The sequence below is a fragment of the Diadema setosum genome, chromosome 10 (genome assembly GCF_964275005.1).
Source record: "Diadema setosum chromosome 10, eeDiaSeto1, whole genome shotgun sequence".
Taxonomy (NCBI): Eukaryota; Metazoa; Echinodermata; class Echinoidea; order Diadematoida; family Diadematidae; genus Diadema; species Diadema setosum.
The window spans coordinates 11,448,863-11,463,605 of NC_092694.1; the positions used below are offsets into that span (position 1 = coordinate 11,448,863).

Sequence of the window (14,743 nt, forward strand, 5' to 3'; positions counted from 1 at the left end):
TTTTTCCCATAATTGTTCAAATACATGTAACACCACATTTAGATTGATAAAAGAAAGAAAAATTCCCCCACTTTCACCTTTTTCCCATTATGTATGTGTGCAACAAATTTCAACCAATTGTGGTGTATTGTCGATGAAATAGAGTATTGTATTTATTCTATGCATGAATTTGAGTAAGATTGGGAATTTTGAAAACCTGTGCCATAAGCACAGTTCCCCCCCCCCCCCCCCACACACACAAATTTGTGGAATGTGGTCTGCTTCGGGATGTCCCTGAAATTTGACAAAATCTGCATTCTACAACTGTGCAGTGCTTTTTGTACATAACCCGCATCCTGTATCGGTGTCATGTGAATGTATGATGAAGTAGTATATAAAATTTTATTGTGTTCCACACATTGTCCTTCTTGGAGGCCTCCAAATGAGGAGTTTTATTGCAAAATGGGTTAAGCACCATTTTTGAAAATCTTAAAGTATTTAAGTCCAACATCAGGTATAACAAAATAAAACCTTGCTACCAATACCTTGCTTGTTACATAACAAATAATATTCGCTAGCTTATGACTAAAAATGTCCCATATTTTCTTGTTATTTTTTTTTCTTAGGAGGGGGTGGGGCAGCTTTGATTACAAATATATCAAAAATTAACAGCAGCGGAGTTAAGTTGCTTTGCAATCAAACTCTACGAATATTGCATGGTCATTGATGTCATTATCATTATTTTACTGCAGTCGCTTTGATGATATTGCAATACAATCACACTTGTTACTAAGTGCCTTCACTCAAATTTTTGCCATGTTTTTTGCATGTTTCCCGTTCTGTTTTATTGTTTTCTTATCACTTCAATTCATTCCCCCTCCCCCCTTGGATGTGAGAATGATGTGTAACTGTTACGATATCCCAACATGCTTCACGATTTGGTGCTCCCTCTCACTCTCCCTCTCTCTTTTCTTGAAACGCAGGCGCATTCACTACGGCCGGATACACGTACCCCTCAACCAGCAATACTACAACAAATTCACAGGGTTTCAACAGTACACATCAGGTGAGTCTGACACACCCAGCCAGCTTATTTGATTTTGGGTTGTTGAAAAGGAAAGACAGTAAGAAATTGGAAACAGAGGACTGACCAATGTTTAGGAGTTAATGTTCTCGTAACAAAGTCGGTGTGATAAAATAAAATATGAAATGTTTTCGTCGAGATGTTTTCATTGCAACTGATTGACAAATTGCCCTACATCGACGGATCGACGTTATTTACGTCGATGTAGGGCAATTTGTCAATCAGTTGCAACGTTTTGAGATGTTGTTAATCTTTCACCCTTCATACAATTAATTTTACTGTTGTTGTGTATAATTATATTGTACATGTAATTCATTTTGAATCAATTCTTAATATGTTCTTTTTTTTTCTACTCTTTCATTTTGTTCTTGTTTTTGTCTTTCTTTCTCTGTGGCTCGCAGGGTGTAGAATACGGTCCGTACCCGACGTATAGCCAAACCGGTTTCAACCAGTACTATGCTTCTCAGAATTACAGCCCGTACATGTCAAACAGTTTCTCTGCCACCCCATCGATACCCAGCACCACCACCTACCAGTTGGCCCCGTTACCTAGCGACAGTGAGTCACGCCCTGAGACTTTCTCCTCTTTTAAACCCTTTGTGTGTTTTTAGTGTCAATCTGAAGTGAAAACCTCATAGCGTTGTACACACTGTCCAAACGCCTCCGGCAGAGAAAGGGTAAAACCCACTGCTTGGTGGGATCTGGATGTGTTGCTATGGCGAAATCTGTAGTAATCCGACAATCCGTTCAAAACTTTAAGTTTCAATGCTGCTGGATGAGAAGACTACTACAGTTTGTGACATCAGTGCAGGACAATAACATAGAGAAAATTATATGTGTTGTCTGAAGTAAGAAAATTGTAAGAGAATCCACAAAATTTCATTTTCTGTGAAATGTACACATTCCGCGACTTATTTCTGACATACATTAGAAGTAATTCATTAATCCTCCTGCCTTTGGACGGAGGTATATTAAGTGCTCTGTCATTGTTCTAGAAAAATTAGAATACGTTGAATTTTCTTGATCTTTTCTTTAAATTGTTTTCCATGCATAATGACTCCACAAAATGTTGTAGTCTTCTAATCCAGTAACGGCGGCACCGAAACTTCAAAAATTTATAACTTTGAAGGGATTGTCTGATTTTCCTCAAACTTCACTGATGGTTTCTCCAAATATTGATTGAAACGCACAATACATTTGCTCCCTTCCTCATCAAGTGTGAATATGTTTGGTGTTTTCGTGCTACATCACACATCTTTTGTAACCAGATAGAGGTTTTTGTTGTGTTTTCACATGCGTATCACTTGTATAGCTTCAGTGCGTTTGGTTACTTTGGGCCAAAAACTCTACTGGCATTGTTGATGTGACAGCTAATACTAACAGTCATTCAGTTGATATTTTAGGAAATCAAGAAATCTCTTGTATTTACTTCTTGATACCAGAGCCAGTGGAAGCCGTAAACTATGTAATCTGAAAATGGAAGATGGTACTGGATATCTTGAGGCACATGTTGTTATAAATGTTAGCATGTTGTGCGAGACCGATCAAATTTCAGGTTCAAGCTCTGGACCAGTTCATGGCATCGTGCAGTCTGCCAGGTTGGGGGAGCATGTCATCCAAGTCAGTTCGTTTGTCGTTCAAAAACATGGCTTCCATTTCAGGCCAGTAAAGGAAGAAGTGGACGAAAAAGAAGAAGATATTATTATGGCCCGATCTTTCCTGGTGGTAGTTTCACGTGGTTGTGGGCAAACGAAAATATCCGTAATGGGCCATCTGAGAAGGACTCTGCGTCATGCCTTTGTTGACTTTTCGTGGAACCAGAGACACGCGAGTGTTGAGATTTGAGCATAGGTTTAGTGTTGCTTGGCTGTTTCATTTGATATGTCGGAGCTAACGTGGACGTGGCAAGGGAGAGATCATTTGAGAAATCAAATCAAGTTCATCGTGAAATTATCACATGTGTGTTTAGAATTATTTTCTTACCCTGTCCTTGTTGCAAGATAAGTGAGCTCTGATGAAGGCCTACAACATTAACCCGTTGAGGACGGACTGATTTTTGCTACAACACACATTTCCCATAGACACATGCCCGCGTATACTCGGGACTCATCCTCAATGGGTTAAAGGGGAATTCCACACCGGTTAAGAGTCAGTCTGATAAAGATAGAGTAAAATTTTATAAGCTGAACATGGAAACTGTGATCGGAATCGGATAAAGATTAAGAATGCCTTGACATTGTGAAATATGTGCTGAACAGTCGATATGAATATGCAAATTAATGAGCTGATGATGTCATTGCCTCACAACTTGCCATATAGTCATACACAAAATCATGACATTTCCAATTTTTGGTTCAAGTGCAACTACATTGTATGCACCAGTCTCAAATCCTAATATATCTGACTGATCATAGTTTTGAGTCAGTTATAGATAACATTGTGTTTTACGCTGTTACAGCAGAAAAGTGAATTCATGTCAATTTTTTTTTTTTTTTTTGATACCATCTGTGGAAAAATTGTGAGGCCATGACATCAGCTCACTCGCTGGTGTAATTGTATATCAACTGATCAAAAACTGTTTTTACTAAAATTAGTGAAACTTCACAATTTTATAACTTCTATAATTTTAATCAAAGTTTGATCAAATATTCACCATTGTACAATCGTACTTATATATATATATTTTTTCTTTTTATTTTTAGACAAACTTTTAACTGATCCGGAATTCCTCTGAAATGAATACTAGTAATTTGATAATGGATGTAACCCATCATGCATTGTGGGATCTGAGAACAGCATTGTGCAAATGCAAGACATTTCGAAACAGAGAAAGCAAGGAAATGGAATTTTTTTGTATGTCAAAGAGGTAGAATGCCATTGAATAATCACACAAGATTTTGGTTGTCTTTTATTTTAATTTTGCTATCACCACTCTAGTAATGGAGTCCCTTCGTACAATCCTGATAGTTCAGATACTATATCTCTGTCTGTCTATTTTGTGTACCATTTTCTAGAATTTTGATGAGAAGGGCAGATGCAAGTTTGTTTGTTTTTTTAATTTTACTTGTTTTCTGATAAGGCAGTTTAGATTTTGTGTCAATCAGGAACAAACTCCTTCAGCCCAAATGAGATAGATGATTAATTGTGCCTTCTTTTCATTCTTTTTTTTTTTCTTTTATAGAGAGGAATTTGATACCCAAAAAGAGCCACCTTTGCCTAGAAACTTGATGAACCTTAATGTCACTAATGCAGCAATGATTTAGAGGCCATGTTATCAATGTCACTGAATGTGAAGTACTCCACAAACACATCTTATATACACGACTCCATCTCTGCCATTCTTTATGATACAGTGCTAAATTCATTGTAACATGCTGTTCAACTTACGTCTGTTGAAACCACTCTAGGGCTCTCGAAATTATTGCATTGCCCTAAAAAAAAAAGAAGAAGAAAAAAAAAAAGTTTGGAAAGGGTAAGCTTAGATGTCCATATACATGTATGTTGCTGGTATGGTAGCCAGTTGATTTATGGCATTTTAGGAAATGCAAAGAAAATGTAACATTTCGCCCTTACACGTACCTCATGCTTCATAGCATTCTGTGCATCACTTCATTCACACAAGTACACACACCCACACACTCAAAAAATTGATAATAATAATAATAATAATAATAATAATGATGATGATGATGATGATGATGATGATGATGATGATAGTAATTGTAATAATGATAATAATAGTAACAACAACAATGCAATATTTACCTTAGAGAAAAGCCTCAATGATTATATAGCATTGTCCTCAAAGCAGACTGTATGATTTTATTGTTTTTGTTTCATCAACATTTCTGGACATTCATTCTAAATTTGGGTTAAAGGGGCCATCCACAATCTCAAGATTGGAATGTGTTATCCAAGAATTAATGCACTCATTAGGAACCGGGGATCTCTTATAAACCCGTTAAGGACGAGTCCCGAGTATACTTTGGCAGGTGTCTATGGCAAAATCAGCCCATCCTCCACGTGGGTACTTAAAAGTGCAGAATCTTTTATCCACAGTGTACCACAGCATTTAAGAATTCATTTTCATATCATATAATTTACAGTCTCCTCCTAACCGTAAGCTAAACATTGCATATTAGTCTCTCTTGACATTATGTGCAAACAAGTACTTCAACTGAAGAAGATGAAGAAAAGACCAACCTAAAGGCTGTCTATGGAAAGCCACATGGACATGTCAAACAGTAATGATGCAGGCATTACCTTGTTCTAGCATTTTGTTCAGCAAATAGAGCCCATGGTGGACCTGTCACTTCAATGTTGGGGTTACCTTGACCATGAAACAGTGGGGCGTTTGACCTTTGAACCCCCTTGCCTCTGAGCGATGTGAGTCACCGGCGGGTCGCAGTCCCTGACATTAAGCCAGCCGTGGAAAATATTCAAACTTTGAATTCAAACACCTCCCGGCGATGTTCCTGACATTTCTCCGCCCGATACAGGCGCGGTCTCGACGACCGGTCGCAATCTCAAACTCCTGCTTGCCTGCCTTTTTCCTCCCCCAACATCTCTCCCCCTCTCTCTCTCCCTCATTTCAATGATTCCTATCCAACGTGCCCAGAGGCACAATTTCTGCCACTTTTCCTTTGACTGCTGCGACGTCAACTGTTGCCTAGCTGCTCCTCCGAACAACCTTCAACGATTTCTGTGTCCAGGGGGGCCGAGAAACCTCTCTCAGACGAGACTTTGTCAGATTTTTGTTTGGGATCTGCGTGGAAGTCACGTTCCCCCATCGCTGAATTTCTTCTTCTTTCTTTTTTTTTTCTTTCTTTCTCCAAAACCCTTTGAAGCGGTTGTCGTCGTCAACCCGAGTTGTCACATTCCGAAAGCATCTCGAGGAAAATATTCCGATTTGATGGGAGAAGGGAGAAAAGTGGAGAGAGACAGAAATATGGAAGGGGGGGGGGTGAAGGGGGCAGGTGAGGTTATTTTACACCACCCCCAAATAACAACTCATAATAAGAATCATTTCAATATCTTTTACGTTCATCATTGTCTTGGAAAGCATCCCCTCCCGAATCGCTGTCAATCACAAAGGGAATTTCAACAATTATTTCTGTCCCAGCATTTCAAGCTCATCAGATGCATGAGAATATCCAGAGTCTCTGCTATCTGACAATACTCCTCCCCCTCCTTCTCCTCCTCCTCCTCCTCCTTTCCCAACTTTTGCTGAAACTCCTCTTGTTAAAAGGAAGAAGAAGAAAAAAAAGGCGTACGCTCTGTGGTGATTTGAGCATGAAACATGTCAAGCAGAGCCTGATGCTGTTTGGCACTGCCTTTTGTGACACACAGCCCCCAGAGGTGTGACATTTTTGTTTCATGCCCCGCCCTGGTAACTCTCCATCTCTCATACACCCAGTTCGGGCTGAAGTCGGAGGAGCAAGAAGAAAATTCAAATTGAGATTCATAAAGACCCTAATTCAGCCGAGACGGACTCGGGTATCTTCAATACCCAGTGCCCCCAATCTCTGTTGCAATCATTCCAAAACTATTGTGTAGTTTCTTTAAACAAATCTTGCAACTAAATCTTCTAAATCATCTATATAGATCAGGTAAATGGGATTAAAGGAAGTGTTTGTTGATGGACTTTCTAATAAAAAATGAATTGTGATAGTGAAAGTGGAAGAAGGTAAGCAAGTCCAAGAAGGTTTGAATCTTTGCGCGATGATTGCACAATACCGATTAGGGGATTACATAGTGTTTATTCATAAGCAATTAGTTTCCAGACACCGGTGCTATCTAGCAAAGAGAGAGAGAGTACCACTGGATGTGCCAACTGTTGAAATCAGCACATTGTGGATTAATAACTGTTCTCATACCTACAAGTTTGTAGTTCTGAGATGATATACTGTTATGTTGTGAAAATATTGCGCATAACCCATCACCAAATAGATAAACCGTGATTAAATTGTCGACTTTGACTTTCTGACCTTAGCATTATTTTTTTTTTAATAACTAGACTTTTCAGTGGTATATTCCTTGTTGTCTCACTTCATTACCAAATATCGGCATAAGTGGTAAGAAAAGTTGTTGCCAAATAAGTACAATTCTGAGAAGAGAAGAAGAACCAGTTGGATCTAAAGTTCAGATGCATCAATGTTATTGAAGTAGCTAATTTAGGTATCATCAGCTTGAAATAACAATATATCAAAGATGCCATTTTAAAACATTTGTGGACTTCAAGATTTGTACAAGTTGAAGTTGTTTAGGTATCAAACTTTTGTTTAATTCTTTGCAGAAAAGCAGGTTTTACTGAGTTACTGATCAGGTCTTTCATGATTTAATTAGTTGCATACATAACACGTGAAGGTCACATGTTTGTGTAGTGGTCGCAATGGTATAACTCAATCTCATGACCAATTTTCCATATGACTACTGTACAAGTTTCTGTCTATGGCAGCTAATAAAGCAAGGACTATTTTGCTGATTTGGAATTGCTTAAGTGGCGATGGTGGTACAGGCAAAATACACACACCTCTCTCAAGAGTCCGGGAAGCAGATTTGGGTGCGGAGTTTTAGTATGGCAAGCAGACTGCGGTGATTATCGAGTGAAACGACCCCCGTCCTGAGAACTGTTGATTGTGCTGGTGGTTCAGCGTTAATGTATCTTTTTTTTGTTATTTTGTGTGTGTGTGTGTGTGTGTGTGTGTGTGTGTGTGTGCAGTATTTCCGTGAGACCAGCATAAAAGAAAAGAAGAAGGAAAAAAAAACAAACTTTCTGAAAGTGGCCCCCTCTCCAGGGTATTAAGAACAATCATGAAAATTGGGCCATAAAATTTCATGGGCAATTATACCCTTTTTTCGTCCCCTTCTCTCTTTCTCTCTGTTTTTCTTTTCTTTTTCCCCACTCCCTTTCTCCTTCTACGATCAGGGTTGTTATTTTCTTTCTTAGCGTCTTCTGCTAAACAGCGAGAAAAGAAAAAGGGGAATAATGGGCGAAAAGAGCTCTATTCACGGCTAATCCAAACACCCCCTTCGAAATATGTACTGTAGCCAAGGAACACCAATATCTTGGAGCTGTAAACAAGTTTATTAATGTTCTATTGAGCTTTCAATCAAAATGAGGGCATGGTCCGGGCATGAAGGGGGGAAAAGATACAGAGAGAGGGAGAAAGAGCAAGGAAAAAAAAGGAGATATAAAGCAAGTGACAAAATATATATGACTATATTGAAATCTTGGACTGGGGTGATATATCACTGTTGGCGTGAGAAAGTGATAGGCATGTGATATTGAAGTGGTTTTAAGAATGGACAATGCCAACGTGAGAGGACATAGAATACAGACTCAAAGTAAACAGCAAGTTAAAGCAAAGTAAGCTACAGACAAAGGATAAACAACACTCGAATGCAAAGTGCTTAAAGGAGAGTTACCCCCACACATTTTAATGTGGAGTCAGCAAATGAAAAAAGAAAAGATTGGGGAAATCCTTGGTAAGTGTTTGAGAAAAATCAGATAAGTAAATCAAACATGATTTTTTTTTTTTTTATGGATAAAGCTTTCGAACTATACCTGCCTGTATCAATTTCATTATCATGTATATACAATTTTACACATAAATGCAAATTTTGAAATGTAAAACGTTCCTGTGATGACCGCATGTCTTTTATTTTGTTGGAAATACAGAACAGAACACATTTTTATAGCCTCTTAGTCTTAAATGAATTCGGAAACTCATTTAGAATTTTAAAAGATATATGTTTTTCAGCTCTGGCTGTTAACCAGTTAGGTATGTTTATCACTGTCTATTTTGTGTAGCTTTGTTTTATTTAATTCGTTTTAAAGAGTATGAATTTGTAATATTCTGGCTAATTTGATACTATATCGTCTTCGGATTGGAATTCAGACACCCATCATGGCAGTGGAGAAATAAACCACAGAAGAGAAATTTTATAAATCTTCATTTTTTTTTAAAGATTTCAAGAACATTGAAAGAGGACATAGTGTAACTTTACCAGGAAGCATCGAGAATAATATTAGAATTGACATATCTTGGTAATAGGTCAAGGGAGTGTGTACTTTTCATTACAAAGATTGAAGATTAAAGGACAAGTTCACCGTCATTAACATAAGGATTGAGAAAATGTAGCAATATTAGTAGAACACATCATTGAAAGTTTGAGGAAAATTGGACAATCCGTTCAAAAGTTATGAATTTTTGAAGTTGTTGTGCAGTCACTGCTGGATGAGGAGACTACTGCAGTGTATGATGTCACATGCGTACAACAATATAAGGAAAATATAAAGAGAATTTCACAAAATTTCATCTTTTAAAAAAAGTACACATTCCCTTGACTTGTTACTGACATATGTTATGGGTAATATTATTCCCATTGCCTTTAGAAAGAGGCAAGTGAAGTGCTCTTTTATTATGCGAAAAAAGTGAAAATATGTTGCATTTTCTTTACATTTTCTTTATACTGTTGTACTCATATGACATCACAAGCCTTAGTAGTCTCCTCATCCAGCGGTTCCAACACAAAAATTTTAAAAATTCATAACTTTTGCATCGATCGTCCAATTTTCCTTAAACTTTCGCTGATGTGTTCTACTAATATTGCTACATTCTCTCAATCCTTATGTTTATGAAGGTGAACTTGTCCTTTAATGAATTTCCCCTTTTTGTTGCCTCTGTCATTCTATCATCCTTCTACTTTCTTCTTTAGTAATCATTCTATTACCATGACATCACAAATTGTTGCAGAGTTCTAATCTAGATATGACGACAACACATATAAAGTTGTTGTTTTTTTATCTTAAAAATCTGTAATGCTTTCGTGTAATTTGTAGATTTTTTTATCCCTGCTTACTTTCATTGAGGAAGTCTTTGTCTGGGGAAACTTTCCCTTTAAGAAATGGAAACAATTAATACACAGGTTGGGATGGTAGCAGTCAATTGGTAGTCTTTGCTGTAGGATTTAGACAATGGAACATTAAGGTTAATGCATGTGCAAAATAAAAATTACTAGTTTACCAAGAGATTGGATAATTAGCTGACTTCAACATTTTTTTTTTCTCTAAAATCAAATTTAGCAAGGAGGTTGTAGTGAATGCAAGATGGAAGTAACAGTGAAAACTATTCAAAATGAAATGAATCATGGATACTGTTAAGGAGAACAAAATACAGAATGCTAAAAGGCTGTTGGAAAAAGCAAAAGAGACAGAAAGGATCTAGAGAGGTAGTGTGAGTAGAAAACTAGTGAAGTAGAAAAAAAGGAGAATGCGGTGGAAAGACAGACTTCAACAATAAGTCTTCTGAAAAGGGGTATAATGGCACTTGGGCGCTTAGATTTGAAATGTGCCTCCAGAAATTAACGAGGAATGAAAAAGGGGGTAGGAATTTTGATTGACCCTGGGTTTTTCCCCTCTCTGTTTTTTTGTTTGTGGGTCGCGGGGGTTACTGCTGTCACCTCTAGGCAGCAGATGACGACCTCCCGTGACCTCTGGGGGCGCTACAGAGCAGGCGGAGCTCAGAGCCGCTGCCAGCGCAGAACCCAGCCAGGGCGCGGAGGCTTAATGGGGGTGACGGGGGAGGCAGAGCCCCGTGTGATAGGCCATTATAGCCGTGTCATTTCTAATATGATCACTCCACTAACCAGTCAAACACTAATAACAATCTGCAATCTCCCTGGGATGGGAGGCCAGAGAGAGTGGTGGAAGGGGTGCAATTTGCATTCTTTTGCGCCCCTCATAGCTTGGTAGCTGGGATGCATCCCCCTTCCCCATCCACCCTTTAAAGCCCAGACAAAATTGTCTTTTTATGTTAAGCTACTCGCTTTATCATGAATGTAACAGTGATTCAGAGAATGATTGTTTGCATGGATAATGGATTTTCACATTTCTGTTGGACAGCTCAGAATACAGTAGCTCTTGCCGCTTGGTGAAACTACTTCCATATGATATTTCAGAGCCTATATATTTGACATTATGATGTAATCATATGCCATACCATGTGCATCAATATTGAGGCATTGGCATGAATAAAACGAATTCAAATGCTGATTTTGAAGTGTGAATTTATGGCAGTACTGTGAATTTATGCCAGTACTGTGGTCTAGAATAGATTATTGATAGAATACTTGTGGCATGAAAGCTGTCTAACATAGTATCAAATCATGTACAAACATGTGATTGATGCAACAAGATAACTTACAAAGAGCTTTGTCTTATGCGATATAAGGAATAGTTATTGATCACAATAAGATCGAACATATGAAGGCAACAAGATCTATGCAGAATTTTGATTCAGTCTATAGATATGTAGTTCTTTGATAATTTACTTTCCTGTCTGCCTGTTTATTTGTTTTTGAATTGCCCATCACACTCAGATAAACTATTGAAGAATTGAAGAAATAAGTGCTACAAAACAGTGTTGCACAAATCAGCTACTTGTCTATTTTCTCGAGTCTACATTTCTTCTTTTTTTAAGGGGGGGGGGGGGGGAGAGGGGCGGATTTAGGAGGTGCTGATTTAAGTAAAGCAAATACTTGTCTCAGATGATTAAAAAGTAGTTATCCTCTCTTGGTCAGCATGCTGTGTTTATAAGCTGCAGGTTTTCTTTAATCCTCATCCCCTTGAGTTCTATGGTGTTGTTATTTCTCAAAATAGGGAAAAGATTTGTTTTTTTTTTCTTTTGCTTCAAATGAACTGTGGCAACTTTTAGTCAGTACAATCTCTGTTTTTCAGAGAAATCGCAAGACTCCCGTCCGTTTCATTGAGAGTCGACCGAAACCCCAAGCATCCTTTGTCCGCGGATAATCTTCAAACACGTACACCGACGAGACCGCTTGTTCTCTTGAACCTCCCATCCGTCTCATTCTTGTGAACGCGCACTCTCAGCGACTCTCTTGGGGGCGCCCTGACTTTTTCTCCCCCTTCCCCTCTCTCATTTCGCTGATGTTCTCCTTCTTTCCCTCTCTCACTCTCTTGCTTTCTCCGCCAGTGAGGTAACCATTGAATATTTATGTTTGGGTTTTTTAAGCATGGGATAAGGGTATGTCGAGTTTTCCGCATTTATTTCCCCCGGGGGGTGGGGACGGGGATAGCTGCGGAAGAACGGCAAAGTGACAGCGATAGAATGACTGTGAAGACGACATGAATGAGTGTGTGTGTGTGTGTGTGTGTGTGTGTGTGTGTGTGTGTCAGTGCAGCAACGTAACATGGTGGAAGCAGCAGATCATTTATATCGCAGTTCAAAAATTTCAAAGAAGAGGAATAGTATTCGAAAGAGCAAAACATCACCAAAATGTTCTCTTTTTTTCTGAGATCACTTTGAAGGCAGTGACATACACCGTGTGCAAATGAGGGGAAATTTAGTGGAGAATAATTTCTTTGACATGAAAAATTTCGGCAAATTCACCAGTGACATACTTCTCATTCATCTAGCTAGAGTGTTTTTTTGGACTTGGGTATTTTTCCCCTTTGTTTTGTTTGTTGTGCTTGTTTTGCTCTTTTATTCAAGTAAATATCTTCTTTGGCTCATTGTTCTTAATTTATCATTTCTCTGGTGTAAATCTTTCTACATTATATTTGAATCGTCACTGTCAACCAAATCATCCAAAACCTTTCCCATTCAATCTCAAATTAGGTGTTATGTATTTATAATTCATTTGTTCTACGGAAAAGACCAAAGGCATTGACAGTTCATTTGAATAGCCAGTTAGGGGAGTATGAACCCACTACCTTGAAGATTTGGTTATGCACAGTAAAGTTCAAAAGTTACATGCCAGGTTTCTGGAAGCCATGGGTTAAGCAGGTGAGTGCATCTGCATCCTGTTGCCATGGCAATGGGTTTTGTAGATGTCCGCAGAAAACCATGTTGGCCAATTACGCCTGTAGTCACATTGTCGTGTTGGAATATTACTCGCTTGGTGGACTTTGTTTCAGCAATCTCTTGAATGGTCACTTTTATTTCACTGTGCAATACCACTTTCATTTGGACAGAATAAAATTCTCTGAGAAATTGAACAGAAGCGAAATGTTTTATTTGGTGAGTGAGCAAAAACATTGTAAGAAACCTTAAGAACAGATGCTGACACCTACAAGTATACGTGGGGAAGAATGGTAAACAATGTTCTGAGGAATATTTTTAAAGACAAATTGCTGGAACATTCATTACCCCCAAGCCTGATCAAATCAAGGTAGATCATTTGTGCTTTTTTAAAAGGAAAAACAAATCTCAACTTTGACATCGTGTGTCATTTATAGGAAGATCAGAAAAGAGCTTTATGAATGCTAAGCTAAGCTTGAGAAAGACTTTCGAAATTGAGGCTTAAAAATTCTAAAAGAGGACTTTGCTAAGGACTTGGACATAGTTACTATTTGCAACACTGTGGAGGCATACATGCCTCATATTGTGCTTGGTGTATTTTCTTGGCGGTGGCGAACAATCGAAACTTAGTCCGCACAATGTGTTCTGCAATTGTGGACACTCTCATCGGCATGTTATATTTTTCTTCTGTTTTTTTTTTTTCAGAGAAGGAGAAGGAACTAGTTAGAAAAACCAAAGCGGATGTTGCGTGTAATGTCAACATCAAAAGCAGCGCAGAGTGTTATGGAATGCCTGAATCATCGCGTAGCTGTTTGAAGAGGGCTGTACTTGTTTAAAAGAGAGAGAGAGAGAAAAAAAAAAGGCAGTCTCTTTATAAAAGATGTAATGAGTCAGAGCTTCTGTCTAGTGTTCTTAGAACTATTAATCCATCTCACTGCAATATCGATGCTGTTGTTACTGCATTCAGCCAGTGGGGATGTACTTACATTATTTTTGCTTTCTCTTGGAATCTGCCAGTCTTCAACTATGTGCGTAAAGAGGCATATACTGAGTGTATGTATTCATATACATATGAAGAGCTTTGTTGCAAATGGAGTTAACTCCACTTGTGTTCATTTGAGATATTTATGATTACAGCAAAGACAGCAATGAGAAAATGTGGGATATGTTTAATCAGATCTTCAAGAATATTTCTTGTTATGTATAAGATGTGAGGTATCACTGGAAATGTTTTATTTTGTTCTATCTGATGATTAGTATTCTTAAACATTTTTCACTTGCTCCATTTCCAAATGGTTATAGCATCCTTCTTCTCAGTCATATTACCTGTGTGTACAATGGTCTATCCGTGCAAATAGGAGTTACTCATCTGTGTGCTATCAAAGCTTTTCGTTCATCAATTTATCACTTTCATATTCTTTCACTCACCTGTTTAGTCCATCCGTCTATCTGATGATCTATTCAGTGTTGATAAGTGTGAATCTATTCCTTGTTCACAAAACTGATGTCGAGAAATATTGATAATACATAACTTTTCCCCTCTTTCTCCATTGGCAAGGGGTCCTTGCGTGATGCAGTGTAGCCAATACATAGCACAATTTGAACATTCTTTAGAGAGAGAAAACAAAAAGGATAAACTATAAAATCGTAGGATGTAGCTACTTTGATTATGGCTAGCTTAAGTTTTGCAGCATTCAGGCACGCGTGTGTGTGTTTGTCGGTGCTGCTTAATTGCCGGGCATAAATTTGTAACCAGATCCATTGGCTATTCTTGGCACAGCTCTTTTCCATGGCGATGTGATACCAGGCAAGAGGTTGGTCGAAGACTTCCTCTTTGGAGATTCCTCAAAGAAGC

General features: G+C 38.2%; 1 protein-coding gene across 1 annotated transcript in view; it reads left to right on the top strand.

The window, feature by feature from the left end:
• LOC140234361 (protein phosphatase EYA1-like) overlaps positions 1-14,743 on the top strand; it is a 414,338-nt gene that overhangs the window by 339,169 nt on the left and 60,426 nt on the right. The window contains exons 7-8 of the mRNA XM_072314419.1: positions 963-1,045; positions 1,465-1,621. Coding sequence (XP_072170520.1) covers positions 963-1,045; positions 1,465-1,621 — 240 coding nt within the window. The remainder of the gene's footprint in view (positions 1-962; positions 1,046-1,464; positions 1,622-14,743) is intronic.